Consider the following 27,362-nt stretch of genomic DNA (forward strand, 5'->3'; position numbering starts at 1 on the left):
ATGCCTGGAAAGACTAAACTAAGAAGACAAAAGACACTCACAATATTGACAACACATGCACCCCAGCACACAGATGCATAGTCTTGTGCACCCTGTCATCTCTTTCACAGTATCCCTGCCAATGTCTAAGGAGGGGCTAAAGTGCTGGGATTGAGTAGGTTACTGAGTTGCCAAACAGGAAGGATGGGCATCATGGTAACTCTCTTCTAAGATCACACTCCTGGATAAAGATGAAAGAGGAGGTGGGGCATAAATGTAGTTGCATAACTGGGTGAGGACACAGGCTGAGGATAAATGGTTCAGTTCCAGGCTGCAGAGGCATTAATGGCAGTCAGACGAGGACCATGGAGCTCAGCATCCTCTTACTCCTCACCCTCCTCATGGGCCTCTTGGTTCTCCTGTTCAGGGGCCACCCAAAGGCCCATGGCCACCTCCCACCAGGCCCCCGTCCTCTCCCCTTCCTGGGGAACCTTCTACAAATGAACAGAAAAGGCCTGCTCAAATCCGTCCTGCAGGTGAGACACAAATGGACAGGGCCCAAGGTGGGCTGCAAGAGCAAAGTCTCCTTTCTGGTTCAGGGTGGGTGGGGAAGATCAGTGTGTAATGGATGTAGTCCTGATTCCTCGAGGATGGTGGTCAGATTGCCACAGGTGTCCTGCCTCTGATGGCACTGTGTGGGGCAGGGTCCTTGGGGGGGGGGCAGATGAAAGGGCATACAGAACTGTCTGAGTGTGAGCAGCAAGTGTAGATTTCATTCTCCTCGGCCCCATCCTGGGTGTCTGCCCAGAAAAGAGAAAAAAAGGGTGATGGTACCAGTCATAAAGGTTTTGCTTCTGTCAGCAGAGAGAACAAAGATTGGCCTGAGTCAATTCAAGGACAAAACGGAAAAGGGAGAAAACATAGGCAGCAAGGAGTGCTTACCAGGGAGGGGAGAGGAAGGGAAAGTAAACAGGATCAAGATGTGATGTGTAAGTACACCAGTTCCCCATGATGAACACATTTATGCTGTATCAGAAATATAGTGATAAGGCCAAGTGTGGTGCTGTACACCTGTAATCCCAGCACTTGGAAAGCTGAGTCAGGAGGATCCCCTTGAGTTTGTGGCCAGCCGGATTACCATGTCTCCAAAATGAAATACTAATAAAAATGGGTAAAATATTGATTTTTTTCATTTATAGAATTAAAAATTCTAACAGTAAATGCTAATACAAACTTACATTAGTAAATTCTATTAAAAATTCTAATGACTAGGACCAGGATTTACCTCAGTGTTTCCACTGCCTGCCTTGCAAATGCAAGGTCCAGAGTTCAATTCCTGCTACCAAACAAACAGAAATTCTAATGAATAACAAAGTCATTGATAGAATATAATCAGGCTCCTTCATTGCATGGTAAATATTCAGGATGAAAGTTTTTATTATAGTTGAGCAATTTCTGATCACAATAGAGGTATACAATGCAAAAAAGGGGGAGGTCTTATAAATTATAAACAGAATCCAGAAATTACTTGGTTTTGTGCCATTGCTTTATACACATGGTTTCAGGATCTACTTTTATCGTGTGTTTATTTGCAGTAGTGGAGATGGAACCCTTGCCCTCTGCCCTGAGCTACACCGCCAACCCTTTTGCATTTTCAGATAGGTTCCTGTTACATTGCCTAGGCTGGCCTTCAGTTTGCAATTTATGTGTCTCACCCCTGAGAGTGGTCAGGATTGCAGGGCTCCACTACCAGACCAGACTAACCATTTACCTAACTATTAATAATCCATCAGCATTAACTGCAGTGGGAGAGCTGGAGCACTGACAGCAACACCCAGCTCCTCATCCTTCCTGCTGTGGAGACCACCCTCTGGGAATTCTAGGCTTCGTAGCCCTTTGTTATCAACAGGTTTTTTTCCTGATCAACGATCAATTTATTGATAATATTCTTTTTATTTTTATTTTTGTGTGTGTGTCAGGAATGATTCTGTGGACAGAATTCTCTGTCATAGTAAACAGAAGAGAAGAAATAAGAGTTTTTTTAAAATTCATTAAGTTTAGTGGTATATTTTACATATGCATTATGAGTACATTCATCATTGGGAATTTGTACCTGTACAAGATATATCTTAAGATCATTTGAAGGCCCAGAAAAGGTTGATATAAGAGGTACTTGGACCCTTAAACACTGGGAGAGTGACAAAGACTGTGGAGATGAAACTATTCTCGATGGGTGTTGGGGTAAAGGTGAGGAAGGAGGCCCAGGTGAATGGGAGAGCATGGTACACACAACAGAGAGGACACAGGCACTGCACTGTGGTACCAACATGAAGAATTGGCTGAAGTGAAGGGGTGCAGTAAGCAATAAAGTGGTCCACCTGGGTAGGCAAAATAGAGTCTCTTGGCAACTTACCCTATTTTCTGTTGCTATGAAAACATAACTGAGGCTGGGACATGATAAAGTAAAATGGTTTAGTTAGCTCACAGTTTTAGAGGCAGACAGTTCAAGACCATCAGTGCTAATTTTCCAGCCTCTGGTGACAGCTTCCTTAGCTGTGTCACCTCATGGTAGAAGAGGAGATAGGGAACCTGCATAATGTAAAAGGCTCCAAACATGTGAGGTGGCACTGCTTTGTAACAACCTGGTTTCTCAAGAACTAGCTCTTTCTGAAAGACCAGCATTAACCCATTCTAAGAGTGTTGCCCACATGATCTCATTACCTTCCTATAGGCCCCTCCTTACAAAGGGTCCACGTCCTCTCAATACGGCCACATAGGGGACCAGGCCCTCAACATATAAACCCATGGAGGACACACTCAAAGCATTTCCAAATTGTATACATGAAACAGGCAAGAAGAGAAGGAAACTGATCCAGATAGAAGACTGAATGCTAAGCTTGATCTCCTGAAACAACCAGCATGGATCTCTCTGGCACATCGTGTGTGAAGTCTGGAGCTTGGCTCACATATAGGTTCTGCTGGCCACCTCAGCTTCTTGAGGTCAGCTCAACTCCAAGCTGCTTGACTCACCAGTCTGGGGTGTGCAGACCTGCGTCTCAGAATACTCTCTGGAGGCTTTAGTTTGTGGCTCAGGAAGCCTAGGCCTGCTCTCCCAGGTAGCTGTGGTGTCTGGAAGGTGGCTGTGTGAACTTTTGTCCAAATGTGGGTGTTACCAAGGTTAAGGACACAGCAACAGTCAAAGGTCTGGAAGCTTGCTGTAGAGTTGCCAGTGCAAGTGCATTAGAAGCCTGAAGTAACTGGAGACTGATTTCCAAAGGCAATGGAGAAGACTGGAGCTCTCCTGAAACAGGGACCCTTCTTTCTTCTTTCCCGTTTTAGTTTGCCCAGGCTATAAGGCTATTGGTTGATGCTACCACATCTAGCGTGGGTCTTGCCCACTCAGTTTGCTGGCCTACATCTCAGTCATACACAGACACACCCAGAACTATGCTTTCTTAATCTGCTAGGCAGTTCCTACTCAAGTCAACTGGCAGATATACCACAGTCAATGGTCGTAAGTAGTATGAAACTCAGTTGTTCAAGGGCAGAAGAAGACAGACAGCCTATAGTGTCTAACAACTCTTCACATTTGGATTTTACAATCGACTTTCTACAATTTCAAAATAAAGCTTTAAAGTTTCTTGTCATGCTGTAGGTTGACCATACAATGAAATGAGAGGTTTTTGAGGTGTAGTTATGGTTCTGGGTATTTTTCAGGTTAGAAGAATATAAATAATTTCAGACCAAGGGTAGTTTTTTGACTCTTGTGAATTAAAGATGGCAATAAATTCTTTGAAAAAATAGTTTGCAGTCATATTAACAATTTTATGGATTAAAATGCCATTCTTTGGGGATTATTTCAGCTTCATTATGAAACTCAATTTTGGCCATAAAACACTTGTTGGTAAAGTGGTGTCTTATGTAGTCCTTTTTTGATGAGGAGGTGGATCTTTCTTAACTTTGAAATTTTATTTTTTTAAACTGGGTGTGGTGGTGCACTCCTATAATCTCAGCCTTTGGGAGGCTGAGTCAGGAGGCTTGCTGCAAATCTGAGGCCACCCTGGGCTACATAGTGAGTTCAAGGCCAATCTGAATTACAATAGAGCCCAGGTCTCAAAAAGCTGCAATACAAAAGCAAAAACAAAATAAAAAAGCAAACAAAAAATCCCCCACAACCAAATAAACCAAAAAACAAAACTTTATTTTTTGATGTTTCTGCCCTTCCTTTTGCTTTTCCTTTGGCTTCTCTGGTTCATCTATTCTCTCACAGAGAATCTGGGTTTGTAATGCAGGCTCCTTGAACTCACTATGTAGCCCAGGTTGTCCTCAAATTCACAGTGATTCTCCTGTCCCAGCCTCTCAAGTACTGGATACAGGTGTGCAGCACCACGCACAGCATTGCCCCATTGTCCATTCTTCCTTGCAGCAAACGTTTCGGTTTTCTTGTGGGAAAGGCTTGGGGCAAAGTGAGATCCTTTATGGACTGTCCCTTGGTTAGTGTTCAGCCCCACTGTCTCACTGGTGAGGTTTCTTAGATGTCCAGGTAAGAATCATTTCTCCTGAGAAGTCATTTGTGATCCTCAGATAAGGTCAGGTGCCCACTATATGCTGTGTTTTTTAAAACAAGGTCTCGCTATGTAGCCCAGGCTGGGCTTGAATTCCTGACAATGTCCAGGCCCCCATGACCTTGGCCCTCCAGGTTCCAAGGACTACATGAAAAAGAAACTATGATCTTTGTAAATTACCCACTCTTGGGCATTTTGTTATATCAGCATGAAATGGACAGATGGTGCAACTCAACACCAGAAGATAGTAACTCACAGGTAGCCTAACAGGGAGAAGGGAAGCTGAGCTCCAGCAGCTGTAGGTCTGGAGGTCTCTTTGTCTCCACAGTCCTTCTAGAGGAAAGCCACTTAGTAATCTGAAGACACTAAAATTTCTGAGAGTTTGATTAAAATTGTGGGCCACCTCCGCTCCAAATAGCCACACGTGTTTTTTCATAAAATACTGCAGCTATACATACCCCCTAGGGCTCTTTCATGGGTTCTCCAAGGAGCTTTTAGGTATCCACAATCTGCCATTTGATTGATTGCACAATGGGCTGGGGGACAAAACTATATTTGTGTCATGATGGAAAGCTCTGGGGTGGGTGACACCACTACTTTTGTATTCCTTGATAAGCTTCCAAATCCTTTTAGTGTTACAGGCTTATAGTTTGCTCCTCTGTAGGATGGTGACAATAAGAACATGTGACTCTTCTTTTTATTTTTTTAATTTTTTTTTGTTTTTTTTATTTTATTTTATTTTATTTTTTAAGAACATGTGACTCTTAAGGTTGCTGTGAGGATTAAATGAGACATTGTGTGGAAGTGCTACTTTGATCCACTCATTCCTTTGTTCACCAATTCAGTAATAATTTACTGGACACTTTCTATGTGCTGAGGAATTTTCTAGGCATTGATGATATGGCATCTTGGACAAGGCATATATGATGACTACGCTTACAGATATTCTACTGGGAGAGACAGATAAGCAAGAAATAAACAGAAGCAGTGATGTTAGATAGACAAAACCTATGGTTAAAATAAAGCAGCATGATATTTTAGAAAGTAGTGGGAGCCATTTTAGACTGAGGGATCAAGGAAAGACTTTGTCTTGCTTTGCTTTTGATGAGAGACCCTGAAATATGCAGGTGGCTCGCAGCACAGAGAACAGTTGTTGTTGAAAGAACCTGAACAGGAAAAAGCCTGGGAACAGTGTGGAGGCTGGATCAGAGTGAGCCAAGGGGGAGGTGGGGGGAGAAAACAGAGAAGAGATGGGGCCACGTAATGTAGGACTTTGTGGACCATAGGGAAGACATTGATCTCATTCTCAATGACATGGGAGCAATGGAGGGCTTGGAGAGGTTAGGGAAATTGAGCAATTTACATTTTGATAGGATTCCTATGACAATGAGGATGGTAAAACCATTTTAAATGGTATGAAAATGGAAGGAGGGAAATCAGTGAGAAGGCTTTGCAGAGATCAATGCAAGACATTTTAATAGTAGATGTCACCATTTTACTAATTTTTAGCCAAGTTGTTTTGAAATGGGACAACATCCCACCAAATACACAACTCAGTGAACAACATACTCATGTCCTTGACATGTTGCAGATGAAGTGACAACAGGGATGGTCCCCAGAAACCCCTTCCATCCCCTTCTAGTCACTGCCCTTCTGCTATTCTGACACCATAGTTTGGTTTTTAAATTTTTAAAATGTATATTAGTACATATTTCCAGTACACAGTTTATCATGGGGGCCTGGTATATGTGTATAACAATTCTTAATTCTTTTTACATCCCTTTCCGCTGTCCTTCTCTCTATTGGTCCTCTTTCCATGGGTTACTTTCATCTATATTTGAACTTTATCTGAAAGAAGTGAATATAAACCAAACTTGTTTTCATGTCAAGTTTCTTCCACTCAACATGATGGCTGTGAATTTCATCTAGATTATTGCTTAGAGCTCTAGTGGGCTCCTTTTCATTGTTGCAAAATAATGCCATTGTGTGAAATTTTAACTATTCCACATGTTGATGATCATTTTACTCAGAAGGTTTATATTAATATTCTGGTTGACTTTGGGGGATTTTTTTTTTGGTGAACTAGTACACATTTTTATTGAGCAATTATTTGGTGGTAAAGTTGCTGAGTATGCCTTTGTTTAGTTTCGATAAATGCACCTGGCTTTGTATATCAGTGGTTTTACCTCAGCTTTGAATTGAAAATACATGAAAAAATTATGCTTCTATTGAATATGTACAACTTCCTTGCCATTATATTTTGAAAAATACAGTACAACTTCTTATATAGCTTTCCCATTGTATCAGATACAAGTAATCTAGAGATGGCTTGAAGTATACAGAATGAAGGATATAGGTTATGTGCAAATATTACCAAGGATTTTGGTAACCAAGGTAGCCCTGAGATCCACTCCTCACAGATGCCGAATGCTGACTTTTCTGTCTATCCATTTCTCAAGGGGCTGTACCAATCAGATTTTTCAAATTTCTTGATGAGAGCTAGAGGGCCATTACTTTCACTTCCCCTCTACCAAGAGGGTGAGTCAGAGATGTTCTCCCAGCAAATTATTTAGGATCAGAATGCAGGTGGAATATAGGGCACAAGGATTCTTTGGGTTGGGTGAGGTACCAGGGAGATGTGCACCAAATCAAGGGTATGGGTTAAGATGAGATTAGCAATATTTAAACAGCTGTACTGCTTAGGGCCCAACCACTAGAAGCAGAGCCTGGCTGGGTCCTGATTAACACTTTAGTTGCTGCATCTTGGGAAGGAAGTAAGGGAACTGAGGATCGACCAAGGTCCTTGGGGTGGCATTTAATTACCTATGTGTATTTAAGCATTTTAATGATTTAACAACCAGTGAGAATGCTGACTAATAGGAACCCTGGCATGGGTATGCTTCGCAGGTCCGAAAAAAATATGGCGATGTCTTCACTTTGTACCTGGGACCGAGGCCCGTGGTCATGCTTTGTGGGACAGACACCATACGGGAGGCCCTGGTGGACCAAGCTGAGGCTTTCTCTGGCCGGGGGAGAATTGCTTCCATAGATGCTGTCTTCCAGGGACAAAGTGAGGATCTCAAAGGCATTGGGATGGGGTGAAATCGAGGATGGGGCGTGGAGAAGTTCAGTGTGAGAAGGAAAAGAAAGGTGAGGAGGGATCCCACCTCCGTGAACTTCCCCTGCCTTCCTTGACTCCCCTACAACCACTAGGTTTTAACTCGGCCAGTGCAGAACACTGGAAGGTCCTTCGGAGATTCACTTTGGCCACCATGAGGGACTTTGGGATGGGAAAGCGGAGCGTGGAGGAGCGGATTCAGGAGGAGGCTCAGTGTTTGGTGGAGGAGCTACGGAAATCCCAGGGTGAGTCCTGAGGGGTGGTGTGAGTAGGAAAGAAAGGCAAACATACAGAGAGAAGGGCCGGGTGCATAGCAACAGAAACACAGAGAGGTATGAATGGGCAGAGAAAGGTAGAAATAGAGACAGACAGTGATAGGGACAGAAAGAGATGGAATAGAAATGAACAGAGACAAGCAGCAGAGCAACACAGATAGCCAGGGAAGGAGCTGTGAGGTTTACAATGTCCAAGAACAACTCAGAGAAAGAGGCTGAGTGAATGATGCTATTCATTTGGGTCCTCAGAAATCAATTCATGGTTAATTGTATGCATCAAAAGCAAAGAAAAGCCTCCTGTAAAAGAAATCAAAGGGAAAAACCAAGAACAGCAGACATGAAAATGATGAACTGTGTTTTCCTTCCCTCAGTGAAGTGCTGATGAGCAGGCAGTGAGCAAAGAGGCCAGTGGGCCCTCTGCTCTTGGGGAGAATTTTCAGTTCCTTTTGGATCCTCTGCCACAGGGATGTAGAGGTGACTGTGCTCTGTGGTCAGCATCCTTTCTTTCATATCTGGTCTTCATCATGTTTGGGGAGTCTGAAGCTGGTGAGAGCAATAGGGACAGAGAGACTGAAAAGAAAGATGGAGGGAAGTGAGGTGACATGGACACAGAGATGGGGAAAGAGGAGGAGACTGATATAGAGTGAGAAAAAGGAAGTAAAAGAGAGACGAGACAGTGGTAGAGACTCAGAATGGCAGAAAAAAAATAAAGGCAGAGAGAAAGTGAGACAGAAAATTAGAGACAGACGGGCAATACACTGGGCAAGGTCTGCAAAGGAATGACAGGAGACAGACAGGTGAGACCCAGAAACAGAGAGATGATGGGAAGGAGAGAGAGAGGAGAGAAGAGAGACACCTATCCAATGTTCTAGGGCTCAGAGCCTCTGTCCCTCTCATCCAAGCCCTGGAGGAGGGAAAAGAGGTGAAAGGGAGTGAGAGGTAGGAATGAAGTGATGAAGTGATCAGGGCTTTTAAATTTGCACATGCTATTGATTGGATACTGCTGCACCCCTCTGCCCTGGGGATTAATTTTATTCCCTTACAGAGTTGGAGCTGGGGCCCAGGGTGAGATGTAGAGTAAGGACCAACTGCCCTGGCTCTGTCTCTGGGCTTCCTGGTCTGAATCCTGGCCCCAGTAATGAGTACCTGTGTCACCTTGGTCAAATCATTTAACAATTAATCATTCATCCCATCTGTAACATGGAGGTCATAATAAAATGATGTCTTCCTTACAATGTTGTAGAGGAAATTAAGTTAAAATAACACATGAATTGCATAGAATACAGCCTGGCACATAGTCAGGCCACTGAATCTCAGTGTTTATTGCTGTTCTTATCTTTTATTACTGAGCCATGGTAGTCACTGCGGGCAGCAGCCAAACTCTCCCCAGGCTCTTGAGTCTGTCCTGTGAACTGCTGCTTTTCCCCCCAGGAGGTCTTGTGGACCCCTTGTTCTTCTTCCGGCCTGCCACTGCCAATATCATCTGCTCCATTGTCTTTGGAAAACGCTTTGACTACAAAGACCAACAGTTCCTGAGGCTGATGGACCTGATCTATCAGACCTTTGCACTCATGAGCTCCTTTTCCAGCCTGGTAAGGGGAGGAAGCAAGAGGGTGGCATGAGGGGAGCCCCCAGGGCAACTGAGAATGATGGTCTGCTTTGGGGAGGCCCAGAAATATTCATAGGGGTGGAAGAAGGGTAGAGACAGCACAGAAGGACAGGAACCCTGAGAACCAAAATGTGGAAAAGTGAACAAGGACCAAGAATCTGAGAAAAAGCAAGGGGAGTGAAATGGGTGCAGAAATAAAGTGGGACAGAGAAAGAAAACGAAGGCTTGGGGAAGAGAGAAGGGAGGAAAAGAGAGAAGACAGAGAAATGAAAATAAAGGATAGAGGTAGATTTTGGGAGACAAAACACTGTGTGTGTGTATTTGTGTGTGTTTGTGTGTGTGTGTGTCATCTGTATGAAAGAGCCTGAGAGATGCAAACTTAGAGGCTAAAGAGAAGGAGGGATAGTGATTTCTGAAGTGGTTTGGGGGCTCAGGACAGCGTCCTAGCTCTTTGATCTGCTAACTGAGCCCCAGGTTGGCCTCACTGCCCTTTCCTTCTTGCAGGTGTTTGAGCTCTACTCCAGCATCCTGAAACACTTTCCTGGCACACACAGAGAAATCTACAAAAATTTCCAGGAAATCCTCACTTTCATTGGCCACAGTGTGGAGAAACATCAGGAAACCCTGGACCCCAGTGCACCCAGAGACTTCATCGATGCCTACCTGCTCCGCATGGAGAAAGTGAGATCTGGGGAGGGAAAGGGGCAGGAGGGGAGGAGGGAGAGGTGAACAGAATGGAAGCAAAGAAGTGGAGAGTAAAAGAAGGGAAAGAAGAAAAGAGGACAGGGAGGAGAGAATTGGGAAGGGAAGAGAGGAGAAGCTGAAGCTAAAGGAAGATGAAGTGGAAGGAAGGAGAAGGTAAGAAGGAAAGACTGAAGTGAGGATGGAAAGAGAGGGGGCAAGGACTGACAGAGAGAGAAAGTCAATGCAAAAGACCAAAAAGTAATAAGAGAAAAGACCCCCAGAGGCAGAGATAGAATGGGGAGACCAAAAGTGACCAACAAGCCAAAGAGATGAAGAGAGGTGCAAACAGAGCCACGTGGAATAAAGAAAAGCTGAGGGTGGGAAAACAGAGGGCTGTGGGAGAAGCCAAGGACAAAGATGTGCAAAGCAGCCAGATACCTGAGCCTCAGAAATATAGGGCGGGTGCTCAGAGGGACAGGTGACCCTTCCTGCACCAAGGCTTTGGTCTTCCCTGACCCTCTCCTCTCTCTGTGCTCTGGATCTAGGACAAGTCTGACCCCCACACTGAGTTCCACCACAGGAACCTCGTCCTGACCTCTCTTTCACTTTTCATTGCTGGCACAGAGACCACCAGCACAACTCTCCACTATGGCTTCCTGTTTCTGCTCAAATATCCCCATGTCACTGGTGAGTGAGGGATAGCCAGTTGGGAAGGTCTTGTGATCCCCTTTTGTCCTGCAGAGGTGGGTTGGAGGACCTTATGGATGAGAGGCAACACTGGCCAATTATACCAGGAACTCTACAGGCTTTGGACTAGCTCCCAACTAAGCCAGTCCTGGGGATATACAGGTGAATGAAAAATCTGTTGACCTGTTTTTCCACTGCTTTTTCCCATTACACTTAAAAATTAAACCATTCATCCACCCTTCCATCTGTTTATTAATTCACCTGTATAATTACTGATCCTTTTATGTATTATTCATCTAAGAATATGTAGTTTCATTCATTTATTTCAATTAATTGATTCATGAGCTGATCCTTGGAACACTGTAGTTCACTGAATTAGTTGACATGGATTCAATGGCTCATTGAATTATTGTTCATTGGCTCATTTAATAATCCATCTACTGCTGAACTACGTATTTTCCTTCATCAGCTGCCTTTCAATTTATGCTTCATTCATCCATCACTCCTTCATTTATTCAGTTAATGACTCATTTAATCCATGTCTAATTTATTTATCATTTAAGCCTTCCATCCATTTATTTATTTATTCATACCTTCACTACTTCATTCATTAATACATTCCTCTATAAATCTAGTATTCATGTGATTATCCACTAGTGGAGTCTACTGATTTTTTTATGAACCATTTATTAATATGTTTCTCAATCTATGTATGATTGATATATTAAATACACACATTCATTCACTGGTTTGCTCATATTCATGCATCAAACTTTCGATTTAAGGTATGATTCATTGATTGATAGACTCATTTTATCATCCAATTTTTCATGGATTAACGTATTGACTTATTCCATTGTTATAATCTTTAGGATCTAGCAGTGACCCACTTGCATGCATAATAAATAGTGCATTTCTTTTTCATTTTAAAGGAGGAGTTTTGGAGATCTTAATATAAAATTCCATGCAAAATTGTGGGATGTGTCTGTGTGTGTGTGTGTTAGTGTGTGTGTGTAGCTGTCAATGTGGAGAGATAACTTAAAACATTCATTAGATTTTAAAGAGCGAGCATTCTTGTTGATTTTTCCCTCTTTCCCCAACCACAGCTGATTGCTTCAAGGGTATGAATGGCATAACTCCTTTCTGTTAGGTTTCTCTGGCTGGTTGGTCCAAAGAAAATAAGGTCATTGCTGAAGTGCTTTTGTGACGTGGGTCCATTGTTCCCTTTCTGTGCAGAGAGGGTCCACAAGGAAATTGAACAGGTGATTGGCTCACACCGCCAGCCATCCTTGGATGACAGAAACAAAATGCCATACACCGAGGCAGTCATCTATGAGATTCAGAGATTTGCAGACCTCTCACCCATGGGTGTGCCCCGCACAGTCACCAAAGACACTCACTTCCGAGGATTCATCATCCCCAAGGTGAGCCTAGCTGGGCTCCCACATCTTTGTGTGAGCCTTTTTGGTTTTCTAAACCCCCATCTCATCCTTTTGTTGGTTTCTCAATAGGGAAAGCTTGTTTCAGTTTTGTTTTGCTTTATCTACTTATTTATGTTTCGGCATGTGGAGGCCAGGGAATAGCAATACCTTTTAATCTTGTAAATTTCCTCAGAACACTGACATATACGCAGTCCTGACCACTGCTCTCCATGACCCATGTCACTTTGAAAAACCAGACACCTTCAACCCTGATCACTTTCTGGATGCCAAGGGGGCACTGAAGAGGAGTGAAGCTTTTATGCCCTTCTCCATAGGTAAGTTGATCCATTACCCATCTACAGGACACTCAAGAGTGGTTCCCATTCTGTCCTTGAGACAAAGGATGGCAAACAATTGTTTACTGAGCACTTTAGTATATTCCACTTACTTTAACCCAGATACCCTAGTCCATCTTTACTACAATCCTTGAGGAGAGTTGAGTGTGATATTATGTCCTAAAGGCACATCTTTGTAAGCAGGACCTTGGCAAGTACACAATTTCTAGACCCTTTGCACATCCTGGTTTACACCTTTAATCTCAGCTAATTGGGAGGCTGAGGTAAGAGGATTACAAATCCAAGAGCAGCCTGGGCTACTTAGCAAGATCATATCTCTAAACAAAATAAAAAATGGCTGCTGATGTGTCTTAGTGGTAGAGTGCTTGACTAGTATTACATATCCCTGAATTCAATCCACAGTACTGAATACATATTCTAAATAAGAGGAAACTCATTTTTTATTTTTTTATTCATTAAGTTTATTTGTACACTGCAGGTATACAATATGATGACATTTGGTCTTGGTAATTTATACTTTTACATGGTATATCTTCGTTCTTATTTTTTCCCCATTCTCTTGCCCTCCATTCAAACACTCCACCTCTCCCTATTTACAAAGACTTTGTCTCTGTTTTTTCCTTTTCACATATTTATTCATTTACCTTCTTTCTTTTTCCCTAACCCTCCCACTTCCCCTTCCCTTCCTCTTTGGAATTTTTCTGCATGTTGTACTTTATCTATTATACATTTTGTTCCTCACTTACACTTTCAGTTTATCACACCAGAGAAACTATTTGGTGTTTATACATATATGTCCTACTAATTTCATTTGAGTACTGTCTCAATGTGCATCCATTTAGGTATAAATGTCTCTAGTTTCTCTTTTTTTATGGCTGAGTAGTGTACTGCATTTTATTTTAAAAAGCCACATCTTCTTTATCCAGTTGATGGACAATTGTTCTGTTGCCATATTTTAGCTATTACAAATGGTGATGCCATAAACATTGATTTGCACATATTGCTGTGGTATGATTCTTTTAATTTGTTTGGGAAGACACCCAGAAGAGGGATACCTGGGTCAAATAAGACCTCTAATCCTAGTTGTTTGAAATATCTCCATACTGATTTCCACAGTGGTTGTACCAGTGCACTCCCACCAACAAAGAAGAAGGGTAACTTTCCCCCCAAAACTCCACTAGCATATGTTATTTGTTGATATCTTGATAGCAGCCCTTTTTTTGGAGATGGAATCTCAGTGTTGTTTTCATCTGCATCTCTCAAATGACCAGTGATGTTGAACATTTTTTCATATATTTGTTTGCTGCTTTTAATTCTTTATCTGAGAAATGTCTGTTCATTTCAGATGCCTATTTTTGAAATGAGTCTTTAAATTTAGGGAGTCTAATTTTCTTTAAGTTCTTTATATATTCTCACAGTTCTCCTTTGTCTGAGGAATAGCTAATAAAAATTTTCTCCCATGATCGGTTGTCTCTTAGCTCTGTTGGTGGTTTCTCCTGCAGTGCAGAAGCTTTTTAATAAGATGAGATCCCATGCATATTGAGGACATATGCTTAAGTGAAATAAGTAGGACACATATGTGTAAATACTGAATAGTTTCTCTGGTGTGAGAAACTGAAAGTGTAAATAATAATTAAAATGAATAATTGATAATGGGAAATAGGAAGAAAAGGTCCAAAGGGGTAGAGGAAGTGGCAGGGGTAGGAGAAAGGAAAGAAGGGAAAGCAAAAATTATGAGAAAAGGAAAAAATGGAAACAAAATCTGTGTAAATGGGAAGGGGGGAGGGGGTGAAATGAGGACAGGAAATAGGGAAAAAATTAGAAACAAGATATATCATGTAAAGGTAAAAGTACCCAATGATAAATGTAAATGTATTGTATACCTAAAATGTACCAATAAAATAATCTAAGGGAAAAAAAGTGAGATCCCAGTTTTTGACTCTTTGTGGTACTTCCCATGCTACTGAGGTATTGTTCATAAAATCTTTTCCTACACAGTGCCTTCCAGAGTTCTACCTAACCTATCTTCCAGCAAGTTTAGTGTTTCTGTTTTAATATTTAAACCTTTGATCCACTTTGATTACAGTTTAGTGCACGGTGAAAGATATGGGTCTAGTTTTAATCCTTGGCAGGTTGAGATCCAGTTTTTCCAACAGCATTTATTAAAGAGGCTATCTTTCCTCCAGTGAGGGGTGTTTGTCTTCTTTGTCAAAAATGAGGTACCTTAGTATGTCTGCAGGTCTTTCTTCATCTTGTAATTGTTCCATTGATCCTCAAGTCTGTTTCTTTGCCAGTACCATGCTGTTTATATCACAGTGACTTTATAGTATAGTTTCACGTTGGGGATTGTGATATCCCCTGTCCTGTCATGTCTTTGTTACCTAGCATTGCTTTTGGTATTGTAGATCTCTTCTGGTTCCAAATGAACTTTTGGATTGTTTTCTCTAGATCTGTGAAATATATGGTTGGGATTTCAATCGGGATTGCATTAAATCTATATAGCAGTTTTGGAAGTATGGCCATTCATTATACACGTTTTTCCCACCCAGGAACAAGGGATGTCTTTTCATTTTCTTGTATCCTCTTCACTCTCTTTTTTCAGAGTGTTGTAGTTTTAAAGGTAGTTACTTACTTCCCTCATTAGATTAATTCCTGGATATTTCATTTTTTGGATCCTATTGTGAAAGGTATTATTTCCCCAATTTCTCTCTCAGTGAGTCTGTTATTTGGGTACAAGAAGGCTCTTGATTTTTGAGTGTTGAAATTGTATCCAGCTACTCTACTGAATCTGTCAATTAAGTCCAGAAGTCTTTGTGTGGAGTTTTTGAGGCCTTCTATGTAGAGTGTCATGTTGTCAGTAAATAATGACAATTTAACTTCTTTGTTTCCCAACTTTATACCTTTTATTTCTTTCTGTGGTCTAATTGCTAATTGTCTAATGTTTCCAGAACTATATTGAATAGGTGTGATTATTTATAGTGGACATCCTTGTCTGCTTCCTGATTTTTGCATGAAAGTTTTCAGTTTTTGACTCTTTAGTATGATGTTGGATGTTGGTTTTACAGAGATAGCTTTTATCAGGTTGAGAGAAAGACCATCTATTCCATTATTTTGTAGGCTGTTTTTCAGGAATGTGTGTTTGATTTTTTGAACAATTTTTCTGCATCAATTGAGATGATCATATGGTTTTTGGGCTTGACTCTGTTAATATAGTGTATTACATTTATTGATTTATGTATGTTGAACCATCATTGCATCTCTGGGATGAATCCAACTTGGTCAGGGTGTATGATCTTGATGATCCTCTGTATTCTGTTTGCTGATATCTTACTGAGGATTTTTGCATCTATATTCATTAGGTAGTTTGGCCTGTAGTTCTCTTTTTTGGCTGGATCTTTCACTCCTTTCAGAATTAAGCAAACCTTGCTTCCAGGAATGAATTTGGGAGTTTTGCTTCCCTTTCAGTTTTATTAAAGAATTTGAGTGGTGGCGTTAGCTGTTCCCTAAATTTCTTGTAGAATTCAAGAAATGAATGCAGTGAAGCCATCAGTACCTGGACTTTAATTTGCTGGTAATTTTTAATTACATTTTCAATTTCACTGATTGATATTGGGAAGTTTAGAAATTTTACATCTTCTTCATTCAACTTTGCTAATTCATATATATCTAGGAATCTGTCCATTTCTTCTGTGTATTCCATTTTGTTGCAGTACAGATTCTTAAAGTAAGTATTTACGATTCTCTGGATTTCTGCTGGATCTGTTGTGATTTCACCTTTTTCACTCCTAATTATATGAATTTGAGCCTTTTCTTTCCTTTTTTGATAAGGTTGGCTAAGATTTTGTCAATTTTATTTATTCTTTCAAAGAACTAACTCTTCAATTTGTTGATTTTTTTGTATCATTCTCTTAGTCTCCATTGCATGGATTTCTGCTCTGATGTTTATAATTTCCTCCCTTTTATGAGATTTGGGTTTGTCTTACTCTTCATTTTCTAGTAGCTAGAGGTTCAGCATTAGGTTATTTGAGCTCACTCTGTTTTCCTGGTATGGGCATTTACTGCTATGAATTTCCCTCATAAAACTGCTTTTATTGTGTCTCATAGATTCCAGTATGTCTCATTGGCATTATCATTTAATTGTAGAAACTATCTAATTTGTTCTTTCATTTCCTTTGTGACCCATTTGATGTTCAGGAGAAGATTACTTAACTTCTATGTGTTTGTGAAGTTCTTGCACTTTCTTTTGCTATTGACCTTCAATTTACTTGCACTATGGTCTGACAATATACAGGGGATCCCTTCAATTCCTTTCAATTTACTTAAGTATGTCCTATGAGCTAGCATGTGGTCTATTTTGGAGAATGACCCATGTGCATCTGAGAAAAATGTATATTCTGATTTTATGTTGTGGAACACTCTGTAGACATCTATCAAGTTTATTTGTTCAAAAGTTTGGTTCAGTTCAAGTAATTTGTTTTTGATTTTTTTGTCTAGATGATCTGTCTATTTGTGAGAGTGTGGTATTGTGGTCCCCCACTGCAATTATATTTGTGCTTATTTCACTTTTAAAGTCCATTAATATTTGCTTTATATATTTGGGTGCACTAGTATTTGGTCCATATATATTTATGATTGTCATCTGTTCTTTTGGATTGTTCCCTTTACAAGGATGTAGTAACCTTCCTTGTTTCTCTTCAATTGGTTTTGGTTAGAAATCTTTGTCTGTAAATAAGATAGCTACCTCTCCTTTTTTCTGGATTCCTGTCACATGGAGAATTGTTTTCCATCATTTTACTTTCAGTCTATGAATTTTTTTTGAATTGTTTCTTGTGTATAGCACATTGTTGGATCTCTCTTCTTAATCCATTTTGCCAGTCTATTTCTTTTGATTGGTGGTTTGAGGACATTAATATTGATGGTTATGGCTGGGAATTTAGCTCAGTGGTTCCACCACCTGCCTTGCGAGCACAGTGTGCTGAGTTTGATCCCCCATACCAAAAAAAAAAATTGATGGTTATAAATGATATGTATTGACTTTTCCTTGTCATGATATTTTCCTGCTGTTGGGCCTTTTTAAATTTTTCTCCCCTTTCCATTTAATTGATGGCTTTGTTCTGTTGGACTTTGTGGAGTTGTCACCTTCCTTGTCTTTTTCTAGGATATTGTTTCAAATTTTTTGGGTGGTGGTTTGGTATTCATGAAGTTTCTCAGGGGTTCTTTGTCTCAGAAGTATCTTATTTCCTCATTGAATTTAAAAGATAGCTTTGGAGGATACATCAAACTAGGTTGGAGGGGTTTTATTAGGGCTTGAAATACTTCACTCCAGGCTCTCCTTTACATGGTGGTTTGTGGTTTTTTTTTTTTTTTTAGGGCTTGAAATACTTCACTCTAGGATCTCCTTCACTTAAGGGTTTGTGTTGTGCTGTGATTCTGATGGGCTTTTCATTGTATGTGGTTTGTTTCTTTTCTCTAACTGCTTATAATATTTTGTTCTTCTGTTGGATTTCTGGAATCTTCACTATTATATGCCTAGGTGTAGACTTTTTATCATGGATAATTGGAGACCTTTATGCCTCACTTATCTGTGGGTCAAGTTCTTTTACCTGCTTGGGAAGTTTTTGACAATACTTCTATGAACAATTTTTTAAATGTCATTTGTACTTTCTCCTGCTTTTTTATTGACTCCTATCACTCTTATGTCAACCTTTTTTGTGCCATCCAGCAGCTCTTGGATCAATTTCTCATGGTCCCTTACTATTTTTAAGAAATCTCTCTTTATGGTCACTAATTTTAATCCTGTTTCCTATATCTGATATTCTGTCTTCACATTGGTGCATTCTGCTGTGAATACTTTCACTGGAGTTTTTAATCTCCTGGATATCTGTTTGAATCTGTTTCATGGATTCCATGTCTTTCCTATATTGAGTGCTTATGGTTTGCATTTCTTTCCTATGCTGGGCACTCATGGTTTCAATCATGTTCCTGAGATCATCTATTTTTTTTATCTGTTTCTGTTCTAGAATCTCTAATCATGTCTTTCATTTTGCTCACCATCTCTGTAGTTAATTGGGAAATTATTTCTGTTTTGAATTTTTCTAGAGCCTAGTTCATTTATTTTGGTACTTCTCATGTTATCAGTTCAGGTTGTCCAGGTGGTTGATTATCTGATTTGTCCACCTCATTTGCCCCATAATTTGCCTTTGGTGAACTGAGAGTCTGGTTTTGCTGATTGTTTAGGTGTATTCTATTTTGTATTATTTTGGTTCATGTTTTTGGCGTAAATCGTGGGCTGGTACTTCCATATTGCTCATTGTGGGTATCCATATTGCTAGTATTTAGAACCTTAAGGAATGATTACTTCTCAGAGGTGACTTCCGTGTACAGCTGGGTATTTAGGTTTTTAATCTCTAATGACTTAGACAATCTGGTTTTCAATAGACCAGGGACGACAACTGGTTACAACAATCAAGACACCTTGGCACAACTAATACATTCAGTATCGACAATAGCATCAAATACAGCTTAGAAAATGAGAAATTGTGGTAGCTATTAATCTGGCACCTATAACCATTTGTACTAGATCAAAATCAAGGACCAGCCCAAAATATGTTTGTAGTAAATAAGCCCTTCACTATATCAAATTTACCCTTCAGGATGAGGACTCAGAAGGAGTTGGGGAGGGAGGGATAGAGAGATAGCAAGGGAGGGAAAAGTTAGAAGTGAGTCTAGAGGACACAGGAAGATCACACAAACTTTGGAAAATTGGTGAAGACAAGAGGAAAAGACAGAGAAAGGGAAGAAAGACAAGAACAGAAATAACTAACAACAACATGAAAGCTAGAAAATGTATTCACTTTCCTATGAAAATAAGGAGAATTGAGAGGAGAGAGAAAAAATCCTAAATAACAGAGGAACAGGAACAAGGAAGTAAAGAAATGAAGAAGAGTAATGGAGGAAGAGAGAGAAAAAAAGGGGTCTCCTTCAGGGTATGTGTCTGCTGTCATGGAAGACAACATAGGCAGCACTGTACGGATTTAAGTCATTAGTTTTAGCATACCAGCCTTATTCCACTGAGAATCAGGCTGATTTCTGGATACAAGGCTCAAGTGGAACTCCCTGACCTCCTACAAGATTGAACTCTGCAAAGTTCTACTGCAGGTTCTAGCTGTCCTTTCCACTGAAGTGAGCCCTGGTTCTGGTGGGAGGTGCTGATCCCATAAACTTACAAACCACTGTAGTCTGGTGATCCTTTATTGCAGAGACTTTCTTCACTTTTCCAGTGGGTTTTAATTTTCATCAAGCAATGATGGGCAGGCCCTCTCTCCATTGTTCACCAATGCTCTACCTTCTGGAGCTTCCTATATGGCCCCTGGTGCCTATGCAGGACAGATTAAGATCATTGAACCAACCACTGTGTTCTAGGAGCAGCTGGCCTCTGCAGAAAGTTTCTAGTTTGGCCATGGTGGTCTTAGGCCTCTACATGAGAAACAAATTCTTTTAAATACCAAAGCAAACCAAAACAAAACAAAGTATGTGTGTCTCTCACTTGAGTAAATCAAAGGACAAACAAAGAGCACAATAAAAGATGAATAGAGGACAAGAGGGTAGATCTCTTATGAATGGGAACAAATCCAGAGACCAAGGGCAAAAAGAGAGGATGAAGGAAAGGGGAAATAAGTACAATAAAAATACACCATGTACAGGAACCTAATAACCTCAATGAATGTAAACATTATGGTCATAAAAATGAGATATGGTTAATAATATTAATAAGAATGAAAACAGGGGAGGAGCAGGGATATAGGTGGATGGGAAGGGGAAGGGGACCAAAAAAAACCAAGCTATATTGTGTACACAGACCCACACCTCAAGATGATAGTAAACTTCATGTACTGCAAACATGTACTAATTTCAAAAAGAAAAACAAAACAAAACAAGAATAGTGGCAAGCAAGTCTCATCTATTAGCTTTGCTCTAAAGAGTGTACTGTACTGAAGGCTAAAGAGAATGCATTAAGCAAATCAAATAGTGACCGACCCAAGAAATGTAAAGTGCAGTAGGCGAGATCAATATTCATCAAACAGTCACAAATGATGATGTAATTAGATGACATAATACACACCCTAGACTTAGAATTGCATAGAACAAAGTAAATTTTTACAAGAGCAATTACTATTTTTTGCAATAATAAGTGCTCTACAGGTGACTTTGGAAGCAACAAAATAAGAAATACTAATTTTGGTACATTGATGAAGAAACATTTATCTAAGAAAATGGCTTCTAGGCTGAAACCTCATGTGTGAGTATCAATCAGCCACTGGGAAGGGCATTCCAGGTAGAGATAACTGCAAAGCCCTGGAGACTGAAGGTGAAGTCCTCATTGTGCTTTGCAGAAAGTAAAAAGATCTGGTGTGTAGCTTAGGAAAGGAGACAAGGTGAAAAGCTCAGTTTGGAAGAGCTTAGAAAGCTGAAAAAGGGGTTTGAATTTACCCTGGAGCACTGAGGAAAATGGAAGATCTTGATACATTCATTTGTCCAGGTTCTCATTCTGTACTCTGGCCTGTTTTGTTTTTAACCGAGGAAACACAAATCATATTTATTTGGGCCACCTTCTGGGGCACCAGATGTCCAACATTTAAGTGGAAATCTTTCCAGATAAATTTAAATTCAACACAAGGCAGTAAAACAAGACTCAAACCACAATGGAGATGAAAACCAGTTTATTTCTCAATCTCTTCTTGCATTAACCTTACTTTCTTCCAGTTATGTGGCCAAATATTATCACCTAAAGATACTTTTATTTTAATATCTCACCATAGCATACTGATAAAAAAGAGCATACCCATACGTCTACAAATATATATATTTTTTATGGTACATAGAGCTCAGAAATAGCTCTTAATTTTTTATTTCTAGTAATTTAACTTCCTGTAGATTTAAAAAATATTTACTCAACTTCAAAGATTCTTATTGGAAGAAAACTATGAATCAAATATATTATCTGACAATATAGTAAGAAATATTATGACTTGGTTGCAGATGAATTAAATTTGATTTTGTCCCTTAAGCTTGCCAAACTTAGGAGTATGACCATGATCAGATATAGACTCAATATCTGAATCATGTAAAATCAAACAAACCAGAGAATATCATTAGTTATCATTCCTCCAATTTTTGAATCCAATCTTTTTAGATCTACACCTTCATAGTAAGATTTTATATGTGCTTTTCAAAGCTTACTTGGTTTTTATTCTTCTCTTAATATTCATGCTTATACTCATTAATCTTCAAAGATAGATATTATCTTCTCTGCATTTCAACTTAAAAACTTATTTATTGAAAAAACTTTCTGTTTTTGGTCACATATGGAGTTGTCTTTTGGATTCCAATAATTGGTAGTGTTATTTCAAATGTATATCTTTTAAATTTCTTAGTCAAGTCTAATGTTTCTTACTTTTGATGTGGTATAAAGCCCCGAGAAATACTACATGAATTGTTCTTAATACTTTATATAAAGTTTCTGGTAATTTGCTAAGCAGTATTTTTCAAGTAATGAAATACTCAAAGTAAAAAACTTCAGTAGGATTTTACAGAAAATCACTCAGAGTAGAACCCATGCCACTGTAACCAATATCTATTTGAATCAAGGTCTTTCAAAATGTTTTAGAAGTTCATTTTCTAGATTATGATCTCACATCTATGATAGTCTCAGACAGCAATTTCAGTTGAATTTTATTTCCCAGTCAGAAAATTGGCAGCATTCCATCCAACATGTAGAGAAGAAGATTCATTGTATTAATTGGGATTTTTTTTTTTGCAAATGGCAGAAAAATGCCTCTACAGTACTTTAGACAACAAGGGAGGTTTATTGACTCACATAGTTAAAACCTCCAAATAAGTAGTCTTCAGAGAAGGTTTGAGTCCATGACTCAAGCCATCTCACCAAGAAATGATATCATCTTCTGGTTCTTCCGGGCATCTCAATACCCTCCACACCTCCTTAGCAACTCCAGGTAGCAAAATGGTGGCAGCATTCTGGGACTGCCCATCTTCACATTGTACTTCTGCATAGCCAGCTCCTTCACGATCCTTTGAAATCATGGTCTCTTTGAACAAAATAGAGTATTTTGCCCATCCACGAACTGGTCTCTGTGATTTCAAAGGGGAGGAAACTTCAATCATCTTACACCAACCATCTTAACCCCCTTTCTAGAAATGAGGTTGATTCTTCAGGCAGGAATGAAGCCCTTGCCATACCCTGATAGCAGGATATTGGATGATGGATATAGAACAGGGACACATGGCCTCCTTCCTCTGCATACTCTTTTCTCCCTCCATTGGTTTTGCTGGAAGATGTGGGGATAAAGCAAATAGATGCATAGATGTTGCCAGGCTATTTGACTGCTTTCATATCTGTGTTCTTAACAGTAGCCTGTTGTCTCTGGCCATTTCCATAGAGTAGAGCAAGTTTCTACACCACTGTTGATATAATTTATTCAGCTATGATTTATATTATTTCATTCATTCATTTGTTCATTTAGCATATATTTATGGGCTTGGGGTTGTGCTTTTCTTCCCTTCTATTAGGGCTGCATGAATTTCCTGGGCCTGGTTGAAAGAGCTGAACCAAGCAGAAGGAAGATGCTCAGAGGGGTTGGTAGCAGAGAGGACAATCTGAGTGATTTTCCTTGCTAATCTCTACTCTGACTTGTTAAAAGATACTTTAGAGAAATTAAATTTAGAAGAGTTTATTTTAGCAGATAAATTACTTGTATTTGGATAATAATCTGAAACAGCAACGATTGAGAGAGCTCTATCCAGGAGCATGGGCAGGTAATATTTATACACATGAAAGAAATAGATATACAGAAATAGATTATAGGTTCAGCTCTGCTTTTGCCTTATTTGCACACATCTTAGCAGTTTGTAGCCTGGGATTGCCAGAAGGCTGACTGGTATGATTGGCTGAGATTTGGGTACCTGTTCCAAGAATAAATTATTAAGTCAGGTGCAGTTTGTTTATATATTGGGTTATGTTGCAATTTTCTATATACGTAGGCAGATTTAGATGAAATTTATCAAGCTCTACCCTTGCCTAACAACAAAGTCCAGTTTTCTTACCTTTTGGGAAGAAGGAATCCCCCTGTAACAAGTCTTAGGTCTTGAGTTTCATCAGTGACTTCAGTGACCCAGTGCAATGGCCTCTTCCCTCACTTTGTTTTCAGTGAGCATTGGGAACAGTGGAGTTGTAGGATGAGGTTCAGTTCCTGTACTCATTAGTTTTATCCTCATTCTAGAGAGAGCAGAGATGTAGACAAGTAAGGATAGGGAAATATACATTAGTAATAGTGAAAAATCAAAATGCTACAGAGAGTTTAAGAGAGGGTGACAAAGAGACAGAGAAAAAGACAGCATAGTAGTGGAGAGTGGGAAGAGACAGAGAGAGAGAAACAGAGAGAGAGACAGAGAGAATTAATCAGATCAAAATAGAGACAGGGAGTTAAGAGGACAGAAGCAGAAAAGAAAAGAGGAAAATAAAAGACATAGAAATGGGGCCTGATAGATACAGACAAAGACAAAGGCAGACTCCTATGGGAAAAAAGATAAACTTGTCCAAAGGAGTGTAAATGCCAAGAAGATAACCAAAGAGAGTCCAAGTCAATAGTCCAAGGGATGGAGACGGATGTAGCGAAGGCAGCAGGATGTTTTGAATAAATCTGGATGACAGAACCAGTTCCAGGAGAACAACCAGATTAGGGCCTTCCCTGACTACATATAAGCTCATAACTTCTACATTCTGGATATGTCAAAAGGAAGTGGACACTGCCCCAGATACCTCCATGGAGGTTTTATATTCCAACAATTTGAAAGTCACATGGGATGCCCAGACACCTATCCTTGGCATGGCTTTCTCTGGGTCATCAGTTTGTGGATGAAGAAGCACTGAAGTTCAGAGAGAGCCTCTCTGAGTGTCTCTCTGAGTTTTGGGCTCCCTTTGTTCTCATTCTACTCCAATCCCATGATTTATATACCAGTAGAGATACCTTACACCTCTGAGAATTCTGTGCAGCCATAGGTCACACCTCATGTATATCAGAGTCTTTTATAATTTTCTGTCCAATTTAGGTCTTTATGTGTATGAAAGATAAAGTTCTTGATCTCAGGTTGAGGTCAGAAAAGTACTTGAGATAGAGAGAAAGGGAATGGAGGAAAGGAGAGGGAGTGGGAAGGAGGGAGACAGACAGACACACATACAGAGACAGACAGAGACAGGCAGTGACAGAGGCACAGAGACAGACAGAGATAGAGATAGAGAAAGAGAGAGAGGCATATACTCCCAGAAACACTCTACCAACCAGAAAAATCACAAAACAGCTACTACAGTATAGATTTTTAAATATCACCCAGGTAGCAGACTGAGTTCTTATGAATAGTAACCCAACCTGCTCAATAGCCCTCAATAGCTCTACAAGATTGAAAATATTCTCCTCATAGGAGAAATGCAGAACATCAAAAATGTTAAGTCATAGAGGTGCACAGACATTTCTACTTTCACACACAAAAATGGGTCCTTATTTCCTATAGGGCCCCTGAATCCTTTGGAAATCTAACAAAACTGCAAACTACTGTATCTCCTAGAGAAGTAAACAGGGAATATCCACTCAAATATCTGTACCCAGTATCAGAAGGATTGGGAACCTCCTCCAAGTCCACTCCAAATTGCAGACTAAAGGTCAACCCTGTCCAATGTCCATGGGTGTCTGGGCCTAGGGATGTGACAAGTCAAAGAATATCACCCTGGCTCATACCTGTGATCTTCTGTGTCCACAGGGAAGCGTATTTGCCTTGGAGAAGGAATTGCCCGTGTTGAATTGTTCCTCTTCTTCACCACCATCCTTCAGAATTTCTCCATTTCCGGCACAGTGGCTCCTCAGGGCATTGACCTCACACCGCAGGAAGTTGGCTTGGGCAAAGTACCCCCAACATATGAGGTTCGGTTTCTCCCCCGTAATGTGAAATGAGGAAAGAGGAATAAAGGATTGCAGAGTCATTAAGTGCCTTAACTCTGTAGGGAATGGTCCCTCACTTCCTGAATCTGAGCCACCTCTTGTGATTCAGCATCCTTAGCCATACCTGGTTGCTACTCAATGTAGAAGTTATTTCTGTAGTCTTCCTGCCATACTACTGCAGTTCTTTCAAAGTTCTATGCTGTGTTCCTTTCCCATGTGAGTAAAGTTGCAGAACTTAGAACAGGATCAGTCATAATCAAGCCCCTTCTGTGGTCTATATTTAGAAGCTGGGGGATTAAAAGGGAAAATTGATTCAAAGATGTTCTGGCGTTCTGCCTCCCAGGATACAGCTCATGCTGAGTGACATTTCCCTTGCCGAAAACATGCACAGTCAGAATTTGTCAACTCCTTGTGGTCCTTTGTTTTGGACTAAAGATTTCTGTGTAGGAGTGCCCCTCTCCATAGCCCCAGATGATGGGTGCATGGGTCATGCCCCTTTTACAGATGAATGACAGAGGCCAGGCAATGGCATTAGCTTCCTGAGGTCACAATGCTAGTAAACTGAGGAGCAAATTCATATTGTGGTCATAAACCTTCAACTATTCACTATGGCATCATTGAATGAAGATCAGATTCACATAACATGAAAAGGAACATTCTAAAGTGCACAGTTCAGCGCTATCTAGTACACGTATGAGGTTGTACCCATATCACTATCTAGGTTCAGTCATATTTCTTACTTTCCCAAAAATTACAGTAGTTATAAAACAGCTACTCCCTGTTCCACTTAACCCAGCCCCAGAAAACAGCAATATGATTTCTGTCTCAATAAACTTAATTTTGGTCTTTTGGATGTTTCATATAAATGGAATTATATTAAATGTGATCTTTGCTTATTTTTTTAAAAAACTTTACATCACATTTTTGAAGTTGTATGATGTTGAAGACAGCAGTCATGTGCTGCATTTGACCTCCCTCATTCTCCTCCTTAGCTGCTTCTCACTGCTTTTGTTCTTTGTGAAAGGGCATTGTCAGTGCCAATCCCTTGAGCTGTGTGATTGTATACAGACACCATGGATTCCCTCATATTTTGCTTTCAATCTGAGAATCAAATAAACCATCAAACCCTGATCACCCTTTCTATGAGAGCATCTCCCACATATTCTGAGTGACTTCTCCTGTTGCAGAATTTAACAGACTGGAGAGACCCCTAGAAAACAGGAGGATCTTATTGTAGGTGAACCTGCTTCAGTGAACTCACATAAAAATTGAACCCAAAACAAAGGAAATTCTCTAGGATTATACATTTAGTTGAAGGGTGGGTGGTCTTTGTAGTGGCAAGAACTGAGGAGAGGGCCAGACAAGGTTACATATGCAGGACGAGAGCACACAGTTTTGCACACAGATTTTAAAGAAGACAGAACTTTGTGAATCTTGTGAGAGAAAGATGACATAAACTTTGTTTACAGGACATAGTGGCCAATTTTATCTGTACCAAAACAAGGAGTTACAGCTATGGATGGGGTCTTAATCCAAGACGTGGAAGGACTACCCAGGTCTGGAAGGAATTTATTTTCCTTCAGTTCTGCTTCACTCCCTTGCCCAGCACATCCTTACATTTGTCAACTCTCTGTGCTCCATGTTCTGTGCTACAGGGC

General features: G+C 40.1%; 1 protein-coding gene across 2 annotated transcripts; it reads left to right on the forward strand.

Annotated features, from left to right (window-relative positions):
* The first annotated feature begins 284 nt into the window (after positions 1-284).
* LOC101712634 (cytochrome P450 2B4) lies at positions 285-25,745 on the forward strand. 2 transcript variants are annotated; one of them, XM_004874253.4, is made up of 9 exons: positions 285-515; positions 7,452-7,614; positions 7,758-7,907; positions 9,369-9,529; positions 10,051-10,227; positions 10,776-10,917; positions 12,154-12,341; positions 12,532-12,673; positions 25,526-25,745. In XM_004874253.4, exons 1-9 carry the CDS (start codon positions 345-347, stop codon positions 25,714-25,716), a joined length of 1,485 nt encoding a protein of 494 aa, XP_004874310.1. In that variant the 5' UTR covers positions 285-344; the 3' UTR covers positions 25,717-25,745. The 2 variants fall into 2 exon arrangements, with proteins under 2 accessions (XP_004874310.1, XP_004874311.1); XM_004874254.4 differs by having other exon boundaries at positions 12,596-12,673.
* The last annotated feature ends 1,617 nt before the right edge of the window (positions 25,746-27,362 follow it).

Source organism: Heterocephalus glaber, unplaced genomic scaffold (assembly GCF_053883595.1).
Source record: "Heterocephalus glaber isolate CG9 unplaced genomic scaffold, H.glaber_assembly_v1.0 deba00001002, whole genome shotgun sequence".
Lineage (NCBI taxonomy): Eukaryota > Metazoa > Chordata > Mammalia > Rodentia > Bathyergidae > Heterocephalus > Heterocephalus glaber.

What these genes read in the sequence shown, in the direction of transcription:
- LOC101712634 (XM_004874253.4), top strand. Translation starts at nt 345, where the DNA reads ATGGAGCTCAGCATCCTCTTACTCCTCACCCTCCTCATGGGCCTCTTG. An exon ending in ACCTGCTCCGCATGGAGAAA is followed by an intron (nt 10,228 to 10,775) that starts GTGAGATCTGGG and finishes CTCTGGATCTAG; the next exon opens with GACAAGTCTGACCCCCACAC. An exon ending in TTTTATGCCCTTCTCCATAG is followed by an intron (nt 12,674 to 25,525) that starts GTAAGTTGATCC and finishes CTGTGTCCACAG; the next exon opens with GGAAGCGTATTTGCCTTGGA.